The sequence below is a fragment of the Ambystoma mexicanum genome, chromosome 5q (assembly GCF_040938575.1).
Source record: "Ambystoma mexicanum isolate Mex_15411 chromosome 5q, UKY_AmexF1_1, whole genome shotgun sequence".
NCBI lineage: Eukaryota > Metazoa > Chordata > Amphibia > Caudata > Ambystomatidae > Ambystoma > Ambystoma mexicanum.
The window spans coordinates 279,115,746-279,140,998 of NC_090933.1; the positions used below are offsets into that span (position 1 = coordinate 279,115,746).

Below are 25,253 nucleotides of genomic sequence, written 5' to 3' on the forward strand. Positions count from 1 at the left end.
ATCCTACTGCTGAGGGAAAGCCTAAAAAGAGTCTAGGGAACCTTACAAGAAAATACTGTGCAAGCTAAAAATGGTCAAGTAGGGGAACCCTGGAGGAGACTCTTTTCTAATAAGCCACCTGAAAAGATGACACACACTGGAAGGTAAGTTTCCTCTCCTTTATTTAAGAGCACATCTATGCCCCACTGGTCTCCTCCAAGTCAGCTCTCTTTCTCTAACTGTTAATTTAAAAAAATGCATATTCCAATAGAAGATGCATGTTATGAGTATTTTTTTTTATTAGCATATTTTTAGTTTACAAGTCAAACTTTTTATGCTATATTGTTATAAAATAGCAAGTCAAAGAAAGAAAGCAGGAAAAGAGAAAAAAGTTAAATAAAGAGAAAATGAAATAAACATATTGCTTAACGTCAAGATACCAGGCCTCTATCTAGTCAATGAATTGACTAGTAGCACTCTTTCCTTCTTCCATAATCAGTTTAAAAGCATCCTTTAAAAATGCCAGTAGGGCTAGTGTCACAGTTACACGTTTTCCTTGATTCAACAAGTTCCACAAATCCTTAGATGAAATTACAGTAAGTTCCTCAGTACATTTTCCCAAATATTTCATTCTCAAATGGGTCAGCAGCGGGCACTGTAGCGTAAGGTGGAATAACGATTCTGGTATGTGAGTGCAGAGTCTACAAGTATAGTCGCGATCAATATCGGACTTCCGTCGTTCTAGCACTTCCTTAGCCGGATACAAATTGATGCGGAATCTCATAAACTCCTGCCTTAATGTAGGAGATGGAAACTTCTTTCTGTAGCTAAGCACTACACCTTGCATCCTATAGTCCTTTTATTTTGTTCCCCCTATTTTCAGGGTGCTCGTTCGTTCTTCTGTCGTTATCCAGTCCAAATCAAATAACTTCTTTTTCACAAGTTCTGGATTCTGCAATAACGTGATAATTCCACACTTTGCAAGATTTCTATCCAGATGCCTTTCCATAAATCAAAGTTGGTTCTTGCTCTTCGTTCAGTGCCCTTTTGAGAATTGCAAAGCCACCAACCCCGGGAGGGCGAGGGGGGTTCAAGCACTTGTGGAAAATGCTAAAGATTTCCACACAGTGACTGCGTAGAGTGAGGTTAGGCCCAGCTCTTTTCGAATCATATCCATTGGAAGCAAGTTAGGCATCCCAAGTACTCGCCTCCAAAAGAGACCCTCAATGTGAGGCCACACAGTCCCTGCAAATCCATATGTCAATAAGGGCATGACCTTATGTTTATAGAATTCGAGCAATGGATCTAGTGAGAATTTGCAATAATTCTTCTTTATAATTAGAATATATTGTGATGCCAAGTTCCTAGTTTTAGACTTCAATGATGCAAGCCTGTTAGAGTCATTGATACTGCCATTCAGGGTTGAACCAAGGTAAAGCATTGATGAAACTTCTGGAATTCTTACCCCTTTCAGGTAACATGCTCTCTTAGAACATCTTACACCCCTACCATCTCCCAATGTCAGTATTTTCGATTTTGATGGGTTAATCTCAAGTCCATTTGACTCAGTGTAGATCGGTAGGGTGTCCAGTTGTTGTTGGAGCCCTATTTCCGTTTGGTATAATATCAGGGGATCGTCGGCATATAAAAGCCTACCAAGGGAAATTCCTGCTATTCTCGGTGGGAAGCACCTTACACAGATGAAAGCTTCTTCAATGTCAGAAATGTAAAAGTTGAAGATCGCAGGTGCCAGACAACATACCTGTTTTATTCCCTTGGATGTTTGAATTTCCTCCGACAGGGTACCTTTCTTGTCTAGTCTTAATCTAAATGAGGTAGAAGTGTGTAATCTTTCCAAAGCTTCTCTGAGGTCTGTCAGGCATCCCCAAGTTAGCAGTTTTGACCATAAAGTACATCTATCAATAGAATCAAGAGCATGCAGCAGATCTATTGATGCGTGTGATGCACATTTTGTTGTTCTTGCTAGCTTTGATCCTACATTTCAAGAGGTTTATCAAGAACACATTCAAAGTTGTTCCCGTACCCTTTATAAATCCTGCTTGCCAGATGTCTCGATGTTTCATATGTGTACTCCAGATGTTTAATTCTTTTAGCAGGATTGCCGAAAACAACTTGCCCCACCAAATCTAAGAGGGTAATGGGCCTGCAGTTGGTGTGGTCCGATCTATCTCCCTTTGTGTACACTGGTACTACTATTGATTTCATCCAGGACTCTGCGATAGATTTTGTGTTCTTAACTCTCACAAACAATTGAATCATGAACATTGCCCATTGTTCTGGATCTTTTTTTAGTATTGCGTTTGTCAGGCCATCCGGCCCTGCAGCCCTCGAATTACTAGTTTTTATCAGGTTGACTATGTTACCTTTTTCGAAGTGGAAGGACCAAAAAGTGTTACTATCAGTAGGGGCCCTGGGTATTAAGATATCCCTGCTTAGGAAAAGCTGGCCATAAAGATCTTCCCATACTTTTGATGACACTGAGTTCAATATTAGAGCTTGCTGTGGAGCAGTTATGGTGTAAATCTGTTAGAATATTTCAGCCGTGTTTTTATTGGCTATCAGTTTTAACATTCTTTCAGCATCCTGCTGAAACAGTCAGGATCTGTGGTGTTTTATCCAGTTTTTAAAGGCCTGCTTTCCTTGTCTCACTGCTTCAAAGGCAGTTTTTGGTGCAGAGATTATTTTGGCTGCCCGGCACAGTTTGCTTAGTGCTCTCTTTCTATCAGCTACCTCCTGGTTGAAAACATGCGTAGCAGAAAGCACTCTTCTAGCACCTGCGCCGGGTTTTACGACAAAGGCTTTAAGTGAGAGAGGATACTGTAACATTTCCAATGTGTTACCATCCTCATCTTTATTTAGGCCTGTTGTCAGTCTTTCTGTTAGGGCCACAACATCAGCTCTACTGATTCTTGGGCGATTGCCTCCTGGCAATACCTGCATGTCACAACTTGTCTGGTGTTGCAATGTAGGGGGTTGTCCATCAATCCACAGTCGTGCTTTCACCTGTATGAGATTGTGGTTGCTATAGATTGTATCTATGACCTTCATGTTTGTTAACTTTCCTTGAAGGTTATCAGTAGTTAACACGTAATCCAAGATCTTCATTTGGTTTCCTCTCTTGAAAGTCTTTGCAGGTGGAATATCACCTTTCAGATGACCATTGATGCTATTGATATTTCTTTTTCATAATTCATCCCTCCAAAGAAAACCTTGTTATATTTTGGGTGAGGGTTTTTTTTGGTAGGTTAGTTATTAGTTCCAACTCGTCGTTGAAACATTCAATGTTCAAGTCCCCACAAATAAGAATGTCTAAGTTAGACCCTGCAATCCTTGCTTCATCTGTATGGTACATGACTATTTGTATGAAGTTTTTAGCCAGCGGTGAGAATGGGTTCCAATAGAGATTACCAATCAGAAGAGACCAGGGCTGTCCATCCTTTTGTACTTTATTTCTTAATTAGGTAAACTGTATTAGCGGGGAGGGGTTATTCACTGAACGCACCGTCATCCCGCTAGATCTTTTAACAGCAGTAAGCATCCCTGCCATTGGTCTTCCGGTTGGCCCTTTCTGGGCTGGATTTAGGCAGATTTCATAGCCTTCTAGTATCAGTGTCTCCCTTAACCAGGTTTCCAGGAGGCACACACTGTTGTAGTCTTCAAAATACAGGTCACCATTAACGAAGAGGTGCATAAACCCCCTGGTATTCCAAGAGCCGAATACCAATTCGGCATATGGGGTGACCTGTGGATGCTGTGGGCATTATGATTTTAAGGTAAGTGTTCCCACCAGCCAGCTCCAGTCTTCTTCATAACATTTATTCAGTTTTTGATCCAGGCATTTCCTTTGTACTCTATTGTCCCTCACCCTCTACTGTTCCATCCGGACGAGAGGCTGTTTTTTAAGTTTCCCTTTGTCCGTCCTTGTTGGACCATCGTTAAAAAACCTTTTGTAATTGGACAATTCTTTAGAGGGTTTTTTTCTTCTTTTTATTGGTCCAGAAGTTAGCGCCAGGTTGAGAATTAATTGTGGATGGTTCTTCATTGTCCAGCTCATTTAGGACAAAGCCCATAGAGAGTAACCTGTGTCCTTCTCTATCTAAGAGTGCCTTTTTACTCTATGGGCAGAAGAGTAGATCACAACCGCTTTGTGTCGATGTTCATTCGGAAATTCAATCAAATGCAGATCCTTTGACTCAATAGACCTTAGCTTTGGAAGGCTATGCAGGACTCTCATGACATTTGCTCTATAAGGATCAGCTTGTCATTTATTCTCAGGATCCTCTCTAAGCACAGTCTATATGTATTGCTAATATCTATTTGTTCTACCCACTTGGTTATTATCAGGATCTCTTTCTCCTTAATTATTGACCTTTTTTCTGATTTCATTATCTTTTTCCACCCAATGTTGGCCCTTCCTTTTTTTTCTAGGGTCAGATATTCCTCTCTCGCTTGCTGATCTACAGCTTTCTGTATGTTTTCATGTGTCTGGTTTCTTTTTTCTGGGATTTGGTGTATCCTGGTTTTCCATCCTTTTATAGGGGACCCTTTTTCATAAGCCCACTCCTGGTCCACTTGATCTTTCTCCACACCATTATCTTTAAATGGGACATTTCTTTTGGGTACTTCTTCTCCTGTCTGAGGATTCTGTTCCTCTCTAGTAGATGGATCGTCAGACTCTTGGGCCCTATCAGGCAGTCCGGCCCTTGAATCTGGGCTAACCACCTTTACTTCATCCATGGATGGATCTAACAATTCGTCAAGATCTTTTTGAGCTTGAACTGATTCTTTAAAGGTGTTGTCCTGAACCGGTTCTTCTTCACAGCTTACAGTAATATTTGTTTCACTCCTAGAGTTCATCGGTCCTCTTTTTCAAAGACTAAGACTTTCAAAAGACACCGCTTTTACTGGTTTTATTATATTTTGAACAGTATTAGCATCTTTCCTTTTCCCTAAAGATCGATGGATTTTTTAATTGTACTCCTTGTTTTTTGGTTTGCAGTTTTATAGATACATGGTTTTCCACATTCCGTATAACAGGCTTCAATTTCTTCCTTAATGCAGTTCTTTTTTGTTTGCGGGGAATCCCTCTCTCCAGTAATATCTAATTCCCCCCTCCTAATTTACTGAAGATTTGAAAAGTCTTTGGAGGGGACTGCAACGTCGTTCCTTCTGATATTGTTTTTCCGGTGTCTACATAATGTTGAGTCTTGCCGGGAAGGTTAGAGTCTATATGTGCGACTTCACTCAAGGATCCCTGTAAGGTCGAGTCAATGGTCATTGATTTTTTCTCTATGTTTTGATTCATGACCAAAGCAATGTTCTTAGCAACGTTGATATAAGCTATGGCTGGTAGAATGGTTGGCGAAATAAGATCCTCCATTTAAACATGATTTTCTTCATTGTTATTGGAATGCTCAATATTCTGCTCCACCACAATCTGTGCATTTTTTGTTTGTGTATGTAAGGTGAAGTTTTCTGATCTTCTTCTTTCTTTTTCCATAATAATTGGATTTAATATACTTTTGAGAATTTCAGTAATCTGATCGCTGTTTTTGGCTAGATTACCTCGGAGTGCAGTAATAAAGCCCTCTATATTGATCAATGTTGTATGCAACATGGCGATTATTGTAGTCTGATCTTTTAATTGATCATTTGGTTCTCAATTAGCTTCATAAGAGGAGCCATAGTTATGGTGAATGCCGTAATCATACCTGCGTCAGTTAAAGTATTCTTTTCTCCCCACTGCTCTTCCACCTGGGAGGCAGCCAAACCATTAGTAAATCCTTGTCTGTTGGTGGAGAGTCAGTTGGCCTAAGAACTGTCCCAAAGCCAGAAGAATGCCTGGGGCACTTATTGTTCGTCTCCTTGCGTTGGGCGAGCATTCTGGTATTTTTTCTGGTTTCCTTACATGAGCCATCAACATTTTGCACCATACTAGATTCTCTAGCACTGACATGGTCGGACAAAGATTGAAGGTCTAAATCAATCTTGGATCTTGCTTGCTAAGGAGGTAACGTTGCCTCTATTCGAAGTCCATTCTCCAACCTCTCTTGGTGAATGTTACTCTGCAGCCATTGTTGGGCATCGACAGTAAGTCTGCATCACTATGCAAGTTCGTAGTAGTGTTGATTATATCATTCAGCTAAGAGGCTGGTTGAACCAGTATCAGCTGCTCAGACATCATGTAATCAATTACAGTAGGCGTGAGGGATAATGTCTTTGATAAGACCAGTGTACCGCGGATCAAAGATACACTGCCCAACAGTCTCCACGGTACCACGTATTAGAAAAGTTCCCAGAAAAAGTCACCCGCTCCTTCCACGGACTGCGGCAGACTGCACACTTCCGCTCCTCACTTCACGGTACACGCGATATTTTGAATGATTCAGACCAGCAGGGGGGTGGAGCCCAACACACTCTACACAGCGTCCCCTTAAAGCGGAAGGTACAGATTACACCAGATTTCTTCTGTACCTTCTACAAACTGGTTGTCTTTATTTCAGGATTCACAGTTCTCCAGATCAAAAAAGAAAGTAAAGCACTCGTGGGTCCTACTGCGGCAGACTGCACACTTCTGCTTCTCACTTCGCAAAGTATTCCACATTCCAACTCCCCACTATCTGACGTTAAATAGCATAGGATAGCATGGAATATTACACATCTCCATTCTTTACAGAGTTTTCTCATACAATGAATATTCCTCTGATATAACTTAACTTTACAATTCGTTGAGATGAAATTTGAAAAATAACTAGTCCTCTAAACATATACTTCAAAAACTTCATAACATTTTATCATTATATTTTCATACATGACAGTGAAAGTGATCGTTATCTATATTCCAGTATTCAAATTCCTGTGTTACATCACACAGTTCAACAGTCACTCTACATATTCTCTCAGTTAAGCAGGCTCATGACGTTCTTGTCTTGGCCGACCTATGTCCTTGTTGCTAGAAACCGTACTGCACCCTATTTTATTATCCCTCTTCACTTGATCAGACCACCTACAACAAGTTCTGTTTTTGTTCCAAACTTTACCATTGGCAGTTCTGACAGCACCGTCAAGCACTTTTATCACTTTGATCAGTTCTGATCAACTCACCACACCTTCCTTCCTCCCTTGAGGCAGTTTAATGCTCACTTCATCACCCACTACAAACTTTCTCTCCTTCACTGCCTTCCAGGCATCAAAACATTTCTTGTTCTGCAATTGTTTCATACTAATATTATTCCTAATATTCTATAAACACTTCTCACCCCTGCTCTACTAAGCCAAGGAGGACAAACACTTGTATTGGGCTTCCTGCCCCATAGTATCTTAAAGGGTGAAATGCCTATAGTGGAATGAGGAGTGAACCTATACGCTACCACTACTTCATCAGCAGCTTTCCTTCAATCTTTCCTCTCAGCAGTGGCCCCTCTGATGCTATCCTTGATGACATGATTAAACCTTTCTACCATCCCATTAGTTATGGGATGATAGCTAGAACGTGTCTTATGTGGAATCCCAATGCTTTTTAAAAATTCTGCCATCTCCTCAGACACCGATTGCACACCATTATCTGTAATGATGCTTGATGGATAACCTTCCCTCTTGAATATCTCATCTAGAAATGTAACAATGTTTCCTGTACATATATTTGGTACCCATGATGTCTCCACCCAATGAGACAACCTATCAACTAATACAATGCAGTACTTCAAACGTGTTTGAAATCACATCAGTGCCACAATGTCTAAACCTACCCGCTCCCATGGAATTTCGGGGATAGATATTAATGTCATTGGCTCCATCATCATGACAGAAGTACGTTTTGCCAGACTCTTCACAGAGATGACATTCTCTTACCTACCTCTCCACGTTTACATCTATGCACGGCCACCAACAATCTTGTCTCAAAAATTGCTTAGTCTTGGCCATATCCTAATGGCCTTCTTGTGCTCTAGCCAGTATTTTGTTTCTCACACCTTGGGGAGGAAGTAATTTGTCTCCCCTCATCAATATATCTCCCTTCCAGCTTAGCTAATCAAATACTAGTCTCATGGGATCAGGTATAGAACCCCTTTTTATTTCATTGACTTTCATTCTGCATTAAATTTGTTCTTTGGTGTCCCGCAATACTTCATCTTCTGACATGGCTTCACGTCATTCTTCCTCCGACACCGCATCCTGATTCATTTCAATTACCAACACCTGATCATCTATGTCTTCATCGTCTGCAGCTTGTTCCTCAACCACATTGGTCAATCTAGATAAGCAATCAGCAGCTTTGTTTTTTAATCCTGGTACATACTCCACCTCCCATGCATAATCCTGCAAACTGGCCACCCACTTTCTAATACTGGAGGATACCTTATCTAGGCCTTTGGTGCTTCAAATCTCTTTTAAAAGCTTTCGGTCCGAGCTAATAGTAAATTTTACTCCACACAAAAATGGTCAAAACTTATATATGGCCCATTTGACTGCCAACAACTCTTTCTCAATTATTCAGTAATTTTTTTCTGCTTCTTTTAACAGTCGCGAAGCAAAAGACACAGTACATTCTTTAACGTTACACACTTGTGTTAGCACTACTTCTAAACATTGATTACTGGCATCTGGAGTTACAATAGATCTCCGACTAGGACCGTAACTATTGAGTGTTGGAGCCTTATTCCGAGCACCCTTGATATCCCTAAGTTCAGTTTCCCAAATATGATCCCATTGGAATTCAGCACCTTTCTTCACTAGTTTCCTCATGTTCACGGATTTTGTTGCTAACCCCGTGATACATTTTGAGTAATACCCTACCACTCCCAAAAAGGAAACCAATTGTCTTTTTTCCGTGGGACTGGGAAAGTCTAAAATATTGTTAACAAGTTCAAACCATGTTCCAGGAAAATATGAAGAACTTTCTTTAGTCTCTTAACATGTGCTTCCCTGGATTGAGCATAAACTAGTACATCATTTTGAAAGCATAGGACCCCTCCTGATTTCACTAAACATGTGATACATCACCCTCTGGAAGACTGCAGCAGCAGACATCAGACCAACGCGCATACGTTTACACTGCAGTAACACCTCTGGTGTAATGAATGCAGTTACATTCCTGTAATCTGGATGGAGGGCTATTTGATGGTAAGCAGACGTAAGATCCAAGGTGCTCATGATTTTTGCCCCCTTTATTGTGCCTAACATTTCCGTAATGTTCTGTAAGGGATTCCTGTCTGGTATAACTTTCACTGACCTCAAATCGACACAAAGTCTTAATTTCCGATTGGGCTTGTCGACAATCACCAGAGATGAAACCCATTCAGAAGACTCAGTTCTCTCAATGACCCAATTCTTCTCCATTTCTTCAAGTTCCTCCTTGACTTTGTGTCTGAGATTTAGAGGAAACGGTCTGGCTTTTTGTACTACAGGAATAGAGTCCGGTTTCATCCTGATCTTGTGCATGTAACATTTGAAACAGTCTAAACTATCCCTAAAAACTTAATGAGAGTCAACATGTGTCAACTCAACAACTGATCATATACCACTTAGTGTTCCATCCACTGCATAAACCATCTCTTCGGCATTGGGGTCTACCTTTATTTTTAGTCTTTTTTGATGAGATCAACTCAACAATGGAAGGGTACCTTTGTCAGATACATATACTTTTCCTTTGGCTATTCTATCTTTAAACTGTATGCAGGAACAAAACCAACCTAATATCTCAATTATTTTTCCATCATAAGCTACTGGCCTAATATCCACCTCATTGAGGTGGACCTTCTTGATTAATTTGCTTTCAATCATTTTCTTTGGCATTAAGGTGTACTTAGCCCCCAAACCTACCACCATTTCAAATGCCACACCATCAATTTTTACTGTAGACATGGATTTTTCTGTGTCAGCGTCTTCATCAACAATGTTATAAATCTCTTCTTCCTCTGCAATATATGTACACTCTTCTAGATCATCACACAGTTCGTCAACACACTCTACATTTTCCTTCTTGGTCCTGCAACAGCTTGTGAAATGACCCTTCCTATTACATTTCTTACAAATGGCTTTGACAGCAGGACATTTGTCCCTATTGCCAAAGTGGTAAATGCTATCACAGCGAAAACATTTCCTCCTATCTTCCCCTTCTTTTTTCTCTTGAAATCTAGCTCCGTTCTTTCTGATAACTGACTTTTTCTTGTCAGATTTCCTGCTTTGTACAGCCAGAACATCTATAACCTGTGCATCATCACTTTTCTTGATAACAACCTCAGACCTCTTTTCTAATTCTCTGAAACAATTTTGGGTGTGTTCAACCTCCCTCAAAACTATGAGTACCTTCTCAAGGAGAAAATTGCTTTTAGATCATAAAGCCTCATGTACTTTACTGTCACACTCCGACATAAATTGATCATGGAGTCTCTCGTTGAGTGTGGTACCAAACTCACAAGTGGTGGCTAAACCCCTCAAGGGTATAATATATTGCTCTACAGACTCTGTTGTCTGTTGCTTCCTTTTCCCAAAATGATATCTTTCTATTATGATGCTTATGGATTTTACGTTATGTTTGTCCAACATCAATATACATTTGCCATACTCTGACAGGCCATTAGACTCATCGAATGACAATTGAGGAAGATTCTCTTTCCATCTTTTCAAAGGAATAATGGGATCTCCTTGGTTCTCTAAAAAATAATTAGGAGGTGGTACGCATTGCACTTATTCAGTTAACTGTAACATGTCTATAAAATGTTGCACACTACGAAGTGGTTTCTTAGAACATATAGTTGCGCACAACTCAGGCATGTAACTTCAATTATGGAAATTCCCTGTGGTAAACTATGGTGTGGTATACTTGCTGCTTAACAATAGTTGTTTCACAATGCAAGGCAACCCACTATAGTACTACACATTTCTACAAGTTGTTGACAAGGTAATTTGCTAACAACGCAGGCAATTGCCAATAATGCGCGGTTACTGTATAAGCAGAAAGATAATATCATACGCAATTCCCAAGACAACAGAAGTAATTGTCACAATGTATATGCAGAACAAAAGCAACATAAGTAATTGTCAGTGCAGCTGTGCGGAGTGTCAAATGAATAACTTGCTTCACTCATACGGTTGTTCCATGCACCGGCTTGCCTGGACAAAATATAAACATGGTTAAAACGAAAGAAAAGTGCATTCAGAGCACAAACAAATGGCTCCATTACAGGGCGTTGTTCCTTTACTCTCTGCACGTCAGAAATCAGTGCTCTTTTGATAAGGGTTACCACAGTAACAAGAATGGCAGCCACACAAAGTCACGTCGGAAGGTTCTCTTCTTTAATCCACTCCCTACATCAGAGCGTTCAGAGGTCACCTTGGCGAAGAGGTGTGTTTGGAGTTGGCGACTGTGGTGTCGAAGAAGCAGGGTTTGCGGGGTGAGATCAAGGCTTTGGGTCAGGCGTATGTGGTAGGGAAGGAAGGGTGTAAGGTGTTCACGGATGGTTCGAAGGATCCTGTGTCTGGGAGAGTGGGTATGGCGTTTTACCTGGAAAGCACTGGGGAGTATAAAGTGGGGCGACTGACGAATGATGTGTCGATTTGTACGGCTGAGTTGGTGGCGATTGCATTGGCGATTGATAGGGTGTGCGAGTTGGGGTTTGAGAAGGTGGTGGTGTTTTCTGCTTCATTGAGTGGGTTGCAGGCGATTGTGGCAGGGGATGGTGATAGGAAGGATGTGATTTTGGACATCAGGAGGAAGATTGATCGGTGTGTGCGTGGGGGGATGGATCTGGAGTTGGCGTGGGTCCCCAGTCACAGTGGCATTTTGGGTAATGAGTTGGTGGATTTGGCGGCGGGTGCGGGTATGAGGAGAGGAGCGGTTGATGTGAGGATACCTTTGAGTGTGGATGAGGTGAAGGCTGTGGTGGTGAAGCGGGTTATGGATGAGTGGCAGGAGAGGTGGGAGAGTGGGGTGAAGGGCAGGTGGATGTTTGGTGTTTGTGAGAAAGTGTCTGTGAAGGAGAATGCAGGGAAACTGGAATGGAGGAGGAGAGAGGAGGTGATGCTGAACCGGTTGAGGATAGGGCATGTGGGGCTGAATGACAGTCTGTTTCCAGTGGGGAAGCGTGAGTCGAGAGACTGTGCGGTGTGTGGGGTGCCTGAGACTGTGGGACATTTTCTGCTTGCGTGTGAGAGGCACGTTGAGGAGAGAGAGTTGATGAGGGTTTGGTTGTCTGCGCTGGTAGTGGCTGAACTGAGTGGGAAGGCTTTGCTGGGAGGAGTTGGAGTGAGAGGCAGGGAGAGGAGCAGTGTGCTGCCGGATTTTGTGGGGCAGACGGGGCGGTGGGAGGAGTTATGAGAATGTGAGGGCTGTGTGTAAGATTGGTGGGGTAGGTGCACATCATCCTTTTGGATGGGGAAGCACCTGCGTGGGTCCACCCACGCATTCGATAATTTGAAGAAGAAGAAGAAGAAGAAGAAGCTCGGCGAAGATTCCTGCACTGTGAAGATTTAAAAAGACACAGGATCTCGGAACTCCAAAACGTAGCTACTCAAAAGTCGCTGTGCTCAGCAGGGGATGTTCCTGCCTTCCGTTGTCATGGGGACAACAAAGTGTGGACACCTTAGGTCGTGAAGACTCAACGGCCCAATTAAATACATCTATATTAAGTATATACAGTGCTGATTGATGCGAAAAGGAATCAAAGACACGCCTTTCATTTTTCCGCTAGCATGCATATGCCCCAATCTCCGAAGCACTGAATTAATAACGGGGTGCACACGCTCCGCCTCCTTTCTTCAATCCCCACGGCAATAAAGCACAGTCACACTGGTCGTTACCAGTAGTTGTCCCGTTCATGCAGGCTCAGATGCAGGAAAAGTAGACTCCTGGGCACCAAAAGCAGTTAGCAGGGTCACTAGAGTGTAGAGCTCATCGGGATTCCCACTGGATCCACATGCAGGCACAGAGTGCAGAAGTACAGCAAGCACAGCTGGTTCCCGGATACTTTCTGCGAAGAACAGCAAATGCAGCAGAGGAATTAAAGAAAATCAGTAGATCCACATTGCCAGTACTCAGTGGGGCCCTGGCATTGTCCAGATCGTCCCCATTGAAAAGATGACACACACTGGAAGGTAAGTTTCTTCTCCTTTATTTAAGAGCACATATACACCCCACTGGCCTCCTCCAAGTCAGCTCTCTTTCTCTAGCAGTTCATTTCTAAAAATGCAGATTCCAATAGAAGATGCATTTTCTGAGTATTCCATGCAAAGTATTCAACATTCCAACTCCCCACTATCTGATGTTACATAGCATAGGATAGTATGGAATGTTACACCACCCTCAGCTAATACTTAGAACGAGGGCACAGCTCACCAACAAGATATCTCTTTGGGGAGGAGAGAATTGACAAGTAGGTGCATCTCTTGATATTACCCTACTTTGTTTATATCTCTGCCTCTAGGAGAATCTCCTTTCTCTGTTACTCCCACCGCATGTTCATGTAAATTCCAAATAAAGAGATATCTCTTCAACCATAGTATATATCTCTGGTGGTGTTTTCCTCGTATCTTCTAAAAGGCACCAATACGTTCGGTGAAATCTCTTTTTTTTATTATTTATTTCCTACTTTTAGTTTGATTATTTATTGAGAGCGTACCTAGCGTAGAGAAGCAACAAGCACTTTACACTCTTCAGAGATACAAGTATATAGATGGTTACGCGGGGGCACTCCTTACAATATAGCAGTTTGAAACCGGACATTTTCCCACAAAGCTTCACCTGTTCCCCTCGTTTTGCACCGTTGTGTTTTTCTCTCGTCTCCCTCTTTTACCTCAAGTTTGCCATGACATTTTCCTTTGTTCTTCGAGATCCCATGTCATGTAGTGGTCACTGGCATTTGTAACTAGGTACGCTGTTGATGAATTGGAATTGACACAATCCCATTAAAAAAATGTTTTGTAAATCTGGCCCAGGTGTCTTTCAAGAGTGACATGTGTTTAAATGAACGCAGTCGTCTGGTGCTAATTATTGATAACTACGGCGTGTGTGTGCGCTCAGATGCATAAAGCGACTAACGTTAGGTTTCAAAGCAGAAGTGCTATCAACTTTGAGAAAAGATAGACTAAAGGCCTACTGGAGGTTATTAAGCTAAGGTACATGTTGAATGTGTTGAGTCCTGGAAGACGCAGTATCCTAACACTAAGTGCGTCCTTAAGAATGCTTGTATGAAAAAGAGAAAACAACACTTTGGCAAAGAAAGCCATTGTTATTGGCCAGAATGCAAAGGTTAGTTTTCCATAGGCAAGCTTTAAGTGTTATGCCTTGACTGGGTCTACTTTGAGGGCGAGGTGTTGGAGTGGAATTGCACAAAAGGGTTTCGGCATGATCTGACCCAATGTGTGTTGTAGCAGGCATGGACACGTAGGTGGGCATTGTTATAGGGCACGAATGATATTAAGTTTCAATAGTTGAAATATAGTCAGTGGAGTAACTTTTCTTTAAATGTTGGAGGGACAGAGGTGGGGTGGAAGGAGGGTGGGTGGTGGCTCTTGGGGATTGTTTCGGCCAAATTGTTCGATAAAATTTGGTTGAATGGTAGATTTGACTGAATTCGTTCACTACCATAGTTCGAAGTCAAAGATACCAAACATGAAGAGCTGGGGTTGAGGGGGTGCCCCCCGGCCCCATGTTCAGTATTTTTGACTTCGGCGGTTGGGGGGGGTGCCCCGGTTCCTCAGCATTGGTGGCAGGGGACACAAGAAAAAAAAAAGAATAAAAAGGGACCCTTCAGCGTCAGATCCGACCCACATTAAATGGATGGATCTGACACAGCAGGGTACATGAGAGGCGGCGGTGTGAGGAATAAGGGCTGGAAGCGCACAGGAGTCATGTCAAAAAGAGAGGGTACTTACAGCCATTGCCTACACCAGAGAGAGTGTGGACTCACATTTCCATTGATTTTATCACAGATTTACCACCAGATAACCAGTTTGATAACATATGGGTATTGGTGGATTTCTTGTCCAAACAGGCTCATTTTGTTCCATGCATTGGTATTCCCGGGGCAGGCAAGTTAGCTGAATTGTTCCTACAAAATGTTGTTAGGTTACATGGGTTACCAAAGAGTATTGTTTCAGATCGGGGATGACAGTTTACCTCCAGATTTTGGCGTGCTTTCTGTCGAATGCTGGGAATCAACTGTGCTTTGTCAACCAGTTACCATCCCCAGACTGATGGTCAGACTGAAAGAGTTAATCAGACTTTGGAAAGGTATTTGAGAGTTTATCTAGGAGATGGTAAAGAGTCCTGCGTGCAGGCACTGTGGTTGGCGGAATTTACTTACAATAATACTTTTCACAGTTCACTGGGAATGGCACCTAATGAATGTTTGTATGGACAGGAACAAAATATGATCCCGGAACAATTACCCGAGGTTGAAACCATGCCAGTGTTACAAGACAGAAAACAGTTGCTTCTTGCATTTAGACAGAGAGCACGCACAAATTTGGAAAAAGCCAAGAAAGCCTACAAGAAACAAGCTGATAAGCATAGAGCCCGCGATATAAGATTGGGGACAGAGTGTGGCTTTCAACACAGAATTTAGCTTTGGTTGGATCAAGGAAATGTATGCCTAGATTCATTGGTCCCTATGACATCGTTAAGTGTGCATCAGATACTGCAGTGAAATTGAGTTTGCCAAAAACTTTGGCGGTACATCCGGTATTTCATGTATCTCTGCTTAAACCTGCAGCTCAGAAATAAAGACAAAGCGCCCTCCTCCTATGGAGAAAGAAGGACATTTGGAGTATGAGGTGAAACGCATTTTGAATGCTAAAAGAGTAAAAAAAAAAACTATGGTACTTGATCCAGTGGAAAGGTTATGGATTGGAAGATTGCTCATGGGTGCCGGCAGAAGCGGCGCATGCGCCGCAATTATTGAAACTTTTCCATAAGAGACATCCGCAAAAACCTGGTCCTGGAAAGAGGCCTGAGAGGGGAGGTAATGTGAGGAATAAGGGCTGGAAGCGCACAGGAGTCACATGTTTTGTCTCTTAATCCTCTTGGGCTAGTTTTGGAGGCAAATACTACAATTCCCAGCAAGCCACGGGAGGTTGGTAGTTCTGTGCACAATCAGGAAGAAGGTCACGTGCGCGTTGCCAGCTGCAGTGATTACAAACAGCATAAAGAGCAACGGCGCATGAAACAGGTGTGGCTTATTAGAATCCAGGAGCGGTTGGCATGAGGAGCATGTCGGCGAAACGCTGAGGAAACCATGGTCGGCGAAGCTCTGCCCTAAGGCTACACGAGGTTTTGAGCGTTCTCTCGCACTGAGTTGCATGCGCAACGGCGGCAGCATTTTCAGCGTGCTACTAATCCTCCGAGGAGTCCCGCGGGGCCCTCGGAGCTCAGATAAGTGCTGAAGGCATTGCAGGGGGGGGGCTTATGATGCAAATGTTTTCTCTCGCATGAAGCTGATACTTGGCAATCACGGAAGGGCTGAATTTGGGGATAAAGCAATTGGTTTTGTGTAATAAGACACGAGGACATTACGGAACATTTTTTGGGGCATATTCTCCTTGAATACAGCTCATTAAGGGTGACAATAGTATTCACTCTCAAGGGGTGATGATGTGCATTCGTTTGTCTGGTTAATCCGCAAGGACATACATTTATGTGTTTATGTATTGCAGCAGCAAGCTTGCCCTACGGGCCATGTGTTTGGTTCTTCATTTATGGGAAAAGTTCCATTGCCCTGTGTTCATCCCGCTTGCTACTACATGTGCATGTTTTGTGCTCTATGTTTTTTCTGAAGTCAGGGGCATACGTTTTAAGGTGTGTCCTGATCTATGTTACTGGGTATTCATGTAGTCAATGTTACAGTGTGTCAGGAACTAGGATATACAGGTATATGAAAGGAAGGGTTTTTCCCCAGTGCTTTCCCCTACCTATCCAACTTAGATTTTGTCCTAACCCTTTTCCCGGTTTCCCTAACTTCGCTTCCCCATCCACAACCTCTCCCTAACTCCTCTTCCCCCCATTGGCTGCCACGTGGTGTCCTGTGTTACACTTCAGGCACCTGTGCCAACCACGGTGGGAGGGTCGAATTCATTCGGCTTCTGTGGTTCGGGGGAGAGTGTTGATTCTCTCCTCCAAGTAAATGTGTGTTTTGACAGGCGGATGGAGAAAAGGTAAGTAGGGGGGGTTTATGGATATACTGGCGGTTTTGGGGGGACATGGGTTTTAGTTTTTTGTACCGAGGTTCAAACGTATTCGCAGCGAAAATGACTACGGTCAATTTCGCTGTGATTTTGTACCTCAGTCAAACAACCTAAATCCCTGAGGGATAACACTAGACTACTACACCACAAGAGTCCATTGCGGACTCTCTGTTATAACTTTCATAAGACTGGTGGCCTATCTTTAAAATTCAATTGGGCACGCACACATCTCCAGACGGCCTGCCATGCACCCAGTGACACAACATAACATTCACAAACTTAATTCCAATAGAACATACAAACAATGCGTTACTTATCATTCATAAATACACAAAAGTCAACAAACTTATGCTTGCCTAATCGAAGTGACCCATATTCGGCCTTGCTGGCACACCACCAGTCTGCTCAGAGGAAACACACGCACCCACACATGGCCCTCAAAGTTGGCTCAGGACAAAAGCGGGGGACTTTTCTCAGCCAGCACCCACACCAACAGCCAGATGCCCCTCGTCCCTCGTCAACAGGCTGAATCCAGACCACCCTCTGGATGAACAAGCAGTATATGGCAGTGCTTCAGTATTTCTCGCAACTGGGACCAAGGCCTACGTTTACATAGTTATAAACTAATAACACTGTCATTTTTAGGTCTTAATCAGTTTTGAAATTCTGGGCAAACCCTACAACTCACATTGAAACTTGCTCTGCCTACACACATCTAAACTGTATAAGCTATCCAATGTAAGGTCAAAGGACATAAAGGTTCACACTATCATTTCTAAAAGTGGGTCACCCTTTTTCCAAACTTTAATTTCTACTCCTACCCACACTTATGTTATTTTTATCCATTGTATTTTATTGATATTGAAATGATTTTATTTATGTTTCTAAAGTTGATGCTGGGAATTGATGCGTTATCAAGTATTTACCTAGCTAATATTTTGTTTGAAAATTAATGTTAGTCATATTATGCATAGAAGGGATCACATATCAGGGTGGAGTTCAATAAACACATACCTTGCTATTGATATTAAATCTTTGCTTGCAGAAAGAAGAAAAGGAGGGAAAAAGAGAAGAGGGTGGTCAAATCAAAGGCACGCCCCCCTAATCAGACCCAGGTAAGAAGGCTCTGTTGGAGGACCAATGCAGTGTTTGGCCGGTAAGGCATGCATCAGCGGTTGTTGCCGCCCGCCACGTCAGGTTCTTTGAATTTCTCACTGATTCAAAATCACTTTCTAAGTCGTCTGCACGATCTCATATTTAGTGTGCTCTGTTGACAGCTCACAAGAGTTGTTTTCGATCAATCAGAATCATAAATATGTGTATTCCTGGCCCAGGTTGCACTGGGTAGATTACTATAATTCGTAAGGTGAGGTATTCAGCAGTGCAGTCACAGAAAGAACCATGTTTGACTTCGCCACCAGTATTCTGAATCCTCTCACACAGTGCACAGAAAACGTCTGGTACTCTATTCCTGAAATTAAAATTGATTGGGAAATAGCATTTAGGCGACTCTATCAATGCAGTCATGGGTTGTGTGATAAAGTTTGTTCTTGGAATGGACCTTAGTTTTTTCAAAGGGCTGCAATAACTGACAGAAAGTAAACGTGTGCATTTTAAGTTGTGAATTTTGGGCACTTCCTGGCTGTGCCTAAAAGGAGAGGTTGTGACCTTTGACCAGTACGCTGCGTTATGCCGCACCTGTTAACATTACTCTTATCTCTGTTTGGACACTTGAGGAGAGATTCATTTTCTGTTGTTGTTCTTTTTTGTTTTTTTTATTTGGCGTGTTATAGTATAAAATACTTTTCACACCAACCATTCCACAATAAAACCTGTAAGTGTACAATAACCATGAAATAAAACATATGCCCATATTGACAGTCTACATACAGTTCAACATCATCATTATTACAACATTACAGGGTTTATAAGGTGCATGTGCTTTCAGCCGTCTCAGTGCCATTTTCATAAATTCCATTCAGCTGCGATCATTGAAGAGGTAGAACACAGCATACATCTGCCCCAGAAGGAAGTCGTATCTATAGTAGTAGTATCATAACCCAATTTACTTAGTAGTTCAAAACGTTCCTTCTTGATTTTTGGCCGTTGAAGGAGAATGTCTCTGAGAGTTTCGATAGTGTTGGCTTCAAACAAAGTCTACAGACTTTCTTCTCATGCAAAATTCCCAATCGAGCACCCGTTGCTGATAGCACAGGTAACTGATTGACTCTGGCCAGCAGAAAAAATATTCACATAGCAGGACTAGGACATTTGGACATATACCGTTGAGCTCTGCCTAATATATATGACTGTGTTACCATTTCTTGGATTGAGACATATTTTGCAACCTTTTCTGAATTGACACAATAGTCCCAAAGACAGGCTCTCTTACGAAATTGTATTAATGTAACTGTAATAGTTTATTTCTACAGCGCTTATACACAGGTGGAGTGCTTCAAATCGCATCAAGGCGGGAAGGGAACAAGGGAGTACAGTAATCATTCTTAGGCTTTGCAGTTTCCGAATGATCTAACTAGCATATTAGGCCTGAAGGCATTTCTCCTAGTGCAAGTGCATGAAGTGTTACAGATTGCGACCAAGCTAGTGAGGGGGGGGGGGCAAAGGAGGTGGGGCAGTTAGGACAGACAAACTTACTAGCCCTAGTACAGTTAGGTCCTGCATGCGTACAGACGGCGGTGCAACGGAGGGGTGTGGGGAAACAAAGCGTCCAGTCCAGCAGGGTCCTGGGTTATGTGCAGAGAGGTTACCCCGCTCATGAGGGTAAGTTGAAAGTGCAGTAATGCTGACAAAAGTGCAGTAGCCTGGAGGCAAGTGCAAGAAGACTGCTGGGGGAACCTGGAACTTGTAAGGCTCTGGCGGTGAACCAGGCATACAGTCAGCAAAAACTGAACAAAGTTAGGGAGGAGAAGGAGGAAGGAAGTTGGAGAGAAAAATAACAGAGGATAGCAGGGGAGAGGGAGCGAGAAGGAGGAAGAGAAGCAGAAGGTCTTGAAGAGTTTCCGGAACTTAAGGTGCACCGGCTCAAGATGGAGAAAGGCAGGGAGGCTGTTCCAGAGGAGGCACCTGCAGAGGATAAATATCTCCCCCCAAATCTCTGTTTGTGAAAGCGACATCACGCAGCGAGTTGGAGGAGGACGAGCGAGGACTCTAGTGGGAGAGTATGCAATCCCTGGGCTTGAGGCCAAAGATAAGTCTTGCAGTTCTGTTCTGGATGAGTTGTAGAGGACGGAGAGTAGAAGTAGGAAGATTGAGAAAGAGGCTGTTGCAATAGTCCAGCCTAGAGAGAACCAGGGCTCTCAAGGTGGTGAGCCTCTGGGGGAAAGTGAGAAAAGCTAGAATACCTCTGAGCAGGTGCAGTTGGTAGTGGGACTTTTTGGCGATGTCTGCGATGTGAGAAGAGAAGGAGAGAGTGGAGTCGAAAATGACCCCTAGATTTTTTGCCTCATTGGTAGGGCCAATGGAGGCTGGCCACTGTAAAAATAGGAAAGCAGGAGCAGGGCTCCCAATGAGGTGGATCTCTGTTTTACTGGCATTCCGGTCGGCCACTGTGAAAATAGGAAAGCGGGAGCAGGGGTCCCAATGAGGAGGATCTCTGTCTTACTGGCATTCCGGCATAGATCGCTAGCAGCACACCAAGACTGAACTGTGTATAGACAGTCAATGATCAGCGAGGAGGGGGAGGAGGCTGAGGGTACCCTGGAAGAGAGCTGTGTGTCATCTGCATAACACTGAAAGTTAGTGATAAAGGTAGAGATCCTGTGGGATGTGGGGGCCATGTAGATATTGAAAAACCAGGGGATAGGTTAGATTTCTGGGGGACACCACAAGTAGAGAGAAAGGACCCAAGTTCCACCTGGGAGTGTCGGTCACAGAGAAAGAAGGCAAGCCAAGCTGGGGCCTGAACTGTGATGCCCAAGGTAACACAGAGATGGGTGTTCAGGATGTTGTGGTTGTCCGTATCGAAAGCAGAAGAGAGTTAGAGAAGAATAAGGGCAGAGACAGAGTTAGAGTCAAGATTTGAGAGCAGGGCTTCACGGATGTTCAGAAGAGCAGTTTCCATGCCTCTGGATGCTCTAAAGCCAGACTGATGACCATGGAGACAACCAACAAATTCAGCGTTGAGGGTAAGTTGAGTGATAGCCAGCTTCTCCAGGAGTTTTCCCAGGAAAGGGGTGATGGAGATCGGGCGATAGTTTGCCAGAATAGACGGGTCGGCAGAGTTTATTTTAAAAGAACTTTAGCAGAGGGTGCACAAGAGAGTGCTTGAGAGGAGAGGGGAAAACTCCAGTGGTGAAAGAGAGGTTGCAAAGGTCGGCCAAGGCTGGAGCGAAGGGTCAATATTGTCCTTGATGGTTTTGGAGGGGCAGGGTCCACCTGTTTGGAAGAGGCTTTCATAGACCGGACTTGCCTAGTGACCTCATCTGGTGTGACACGGGAAAGGGAGGAGAGGAGAAGAGGAGGGTTAGGGATGTCCGAGGGGGGCCCAAGAGATGGTGCAGGTGGGGGAGCAGGAGAGAGAGAGGACAGGATGTCCTGTGTTTTGGTGGTGAAATGTGCAATCAGGTCCGAGCAAAGGGACTGGGTGGGTACAGTCGATGATGCAGATGCAGTAGGGTTGTTCAGTTCCTTGCAGACTTCGAGAAGTTTGGCCGTTATTAGATGCCACAGAGATGCAGGCCTGAAGGTAGACTCTTTTCTTGGAGCGGATGCAAAGTCTATATTGCCTTTGAAGAAAGCGGCAGGCTATTTTGCCAGAGGGTGCACCTGAAGATCCCCATTTCTGTTCTGCTGCTCTGCACTTGCGTTTAAGGGCAGCCAGATTGGAGTTGTACCAAGAGTTGCACTTTTTGGCAGGCTTCAGTCAGACCCTCATGACAGGGGCAAGAATGTTGAGAGTGTTGGAGATGAAATGGTGAAAGTTAGAGAGGGCTGTTTCATGGTGGGAGTCAGCCACAGGAGTAGAAGGAGGAGAGTAGGTGGAGGCAAAGGCAGCCACTGACACTCTTTTCATGGGTTGGAGGACCTTGAAGGCAGGAGGTGGTGTAGTGTGTGCCATTGCTAAAAGGGAAGAGAGCTTCAAGTGAGAAGAGAGAGGAGAATAATCAGTCCATGAGAGTGAGGTAGTGAGAGGAATAGAGAGTGGGATGTCTGTAGAGGTGAGAGCATCCAATGTGTGTGGCCAGCAGTGTGCATTGGACCAGAGGGTAGAATGGAAAGGGAAAGTGAGTCACACACGTTGTGGAAAGGACCAGAAGAGTCAGGAGAGTGAGAAGGATGTTAAGATCCCCCAGCAGGAGGAGTTGGGAAGAGAAGGAGAGGAGAGAATAGGCCAGGTCAGCCCATTCCGAGTGGAAGAGGGTGGACTGGCCAGGTGGCCAATATAAGGTGGCCAGAGTAAGAGAGGCAACAGGTGAGAGAGAGAGCCTGCAGACCAGGCATTCAAAAGAGGAGTAGGCCTGAGTGGGGATAATGGAAACAGGAATCCACTCAGGAAAGATCAAGGCTACTCCACCTCCTGGCCTGTTGGGCCTGGTTACAGAGAGGATCTTGGAGCCTTCAGGCAGAAGTGTGTCAAAACTTGTGACAGACTGTCCTTAAACCATGTCTCAGTAAGAGCAAGAACATCAAGGAAGGAGGTGGCAGATGTCAGAGGAGTGCTTGACAGCAGAGCAAGAGTGTAGTGTGGCAACCTGGGGCAGGTTGTCACTTTTGGTCACTTTTGAAGCACTTCCGGGGGGGGGCTGGGGGAGTGCAGGGGACAGAGGTCCTCCCTGTAAGCGGCAGGAGTGCCTGGGAGATAGAAGTAGGAGGAGGCAGAGGAGGTAAGGATGACAAGGGTGTCAGTGAGGAGGGTGCAGGCAAGGGAGCCTGGATAGTGGAAGATGGCAAGGGAGCCAGTCTGGCAGGGTCCGCAGGAGGCACAGGAGCTCCATATTCAGCGGCAGCGGGTGACCAGGGCAGCAGGGTGGAAGAGGCTGACAAGGTTGTCAGTGTAGTGCGAGTATGCAAGGGAGCCTGTACAGTTGAAAACAACACAGGGGGAGTTGTGAGGGAGGTGGTGAGGTTGGTAGGAGGTAAGGTAGCCAAGGTGGGCATAGTTGGCAAGGGAGCCCATGAGGAGGAAAGAGGAAAGTTGATAAGGCAAGGAAGGAGCCTATCAAAAAGTAAGAGGTTTGGTTAAGGTCCTTGTACCCGGATGGTCCCATTTCGATAGACATTCATGATAGCCCTGGAGGTGGAAAAGGAGACAAGAAGGACCTCCCAATGGATGCCACCATTTATGTGTGAGGAAGAGTATGGATAGAACAGAGCAGCCATATGGAGAGTCCATAGGTCATGTATATACATTATATACAGTATATGGATATCAAGTGTCAGATCTAGGGTACACTCTAATTTCATCAATAAATTGTTACATGCCCTTCTAAGACAGCCCAGTTTTTATTGCACTCTGCGTCTAGTTCAGAAGTAAGCATATGGGAATGTCCTGTGTGTTCACTTTTCAGCCTCAGGGTCAGTTTCCTAATCTCTAAACTAGTAGATAGGGACATTAATCCTAGATGTAGTCTAATGACACTTTGTGGAACATCATGCAATAGGCCTAAAATGTGACTTAGTAGGGAGCCTTCTATAAGATCAAGCCATTTATTGTCCTTGTGATTCTCAAGGTTCCCAAAATTCAAGACCATATAATATAGATGGAACCAAGCATACTGAAGCCTGCATGATCGCAAATTATCACTCCCAAATCTTAATATCTTTTTGGATCACAAACTTTTTTGTATTAAAGGTCATAATTCTAGTTTTTTCGGATTTACTGCCAAATCATTCTCTTTAGAATATTCCAATAGCATGGTCATGCATCTTTTCAGACCGATCCGAGCATGGTCCATAAGTATACTATTGTTCGCGTAAGATAATAGCAGTATATGTCTAAAGCCCCATTTAGGGGGAAAATTCCTACATTAACTTAAAGGTGCAGGCAGGTCAGCCATATAGAGATTAAAAAGCATGGGGCCAAAATGCACCCCTGCTTTGATCTTCTGTTGGTACAGAAACTTTTAGTAAACTGACCAGTCCCTTCTAAGCGGATACCAACATCCCCCTCAGAATGCAATTGGGGAATCATATTAAGGAGAGCTTCGTCAATTCCCCAGCTCAGTAATTTTCTCCAGTTTTACTCAATGAGATGAATTATGAATAGAACATCTACTCTGCCATCAATATGGCAGCTTAGACAAACCATGAACACACAAATCTCCCTGTGAAATATCATATTCAGCTATAAACTTTCTGAAGATGGTTTTCTGCAATGCACAAATCCAGGCTTCTAAAATGTCCCCAGCCTAACAGGTTTATTGACCTGCTTTTAAATTAGTTATGTCAAGAATCACAATGGGCCTCATTACGACCCAGCAGGTGTTAAATCCTCCATGGTGCTAAGGGACCTCGGAATCAGGCGGAATCAGGCGGTAAGGGTCAGCGCTGTTTACGCCGCCGTAAACCCCTTGCCGCCTGGGTCCTAATGAGGCCCAATGGAATTCAAAGATTAACGAAAAAGGTTTTAAATCTGCTATGATTTGTACACATGTATAATTTTCCCCGCCAGACTAATTTCATTAGGGCCCAACTATTTAAATCTAGGTTTAAAATGTGCCCCACTCTGTGTGAAATACACTTTACTAATTTTGTAATTTGCATGTTACGTTATGTTATATCAAAGGTTCTTATACCACGCACTGTCGCCACTTGCGTGGTTCCTTGGCGTTCTTGCGACTCTGTAAAGCAAGATGGTAGGGGGTAAGTTAGCAGGACTCAGTGGGAAAAAGGAGCAAAAGAACTTTGAAATGCTGTTGGCAGCTTCAGTTCGGTTGACTCCTTTCACGGAGCTATATGATTGCAATGGTTTACATGCATAGTAAACTATTTTGTGCACCTTTGGTTTACATGTTGCTTTACAAATGCACAGACCATGTAGATTTGCAAGTACATTTGGACTTCAAGTTCCAGAATTTTGTAACCATTAGAGTTGCTTGGTGTACAAAACAGAAGAA

General features: G+C 43.5%; 1 protein-coding gene across 2 annotated transcripts in view; it reads left to right on the top strand.

The window, feature by feature from the left end:
• CD226 (CD226 molecule) overlaps positions 1 to 25,253 on the top strand; it is a 446,184-nt gene that overhangs the window by 392,571 nt on the left and 28,360 nt on the right. The window contains exon 5 of one of the 2 annotated variants that reach the window (XM_069620780.1): positions 18,224 to 18,293. The exons of the other annotated variant lie outside the window; for it this stretch is intronic. Within the exon in view, the coding sequence (XP_069476881.1) occupies positions 18,224 to 18,293 (70 nt within the window). The remainder of the gene's footprint in view (positions 1 to 18,223; positions 18,294 to 25,253) is intronic. 2 annotated transcript variants of the gene reach the window in all.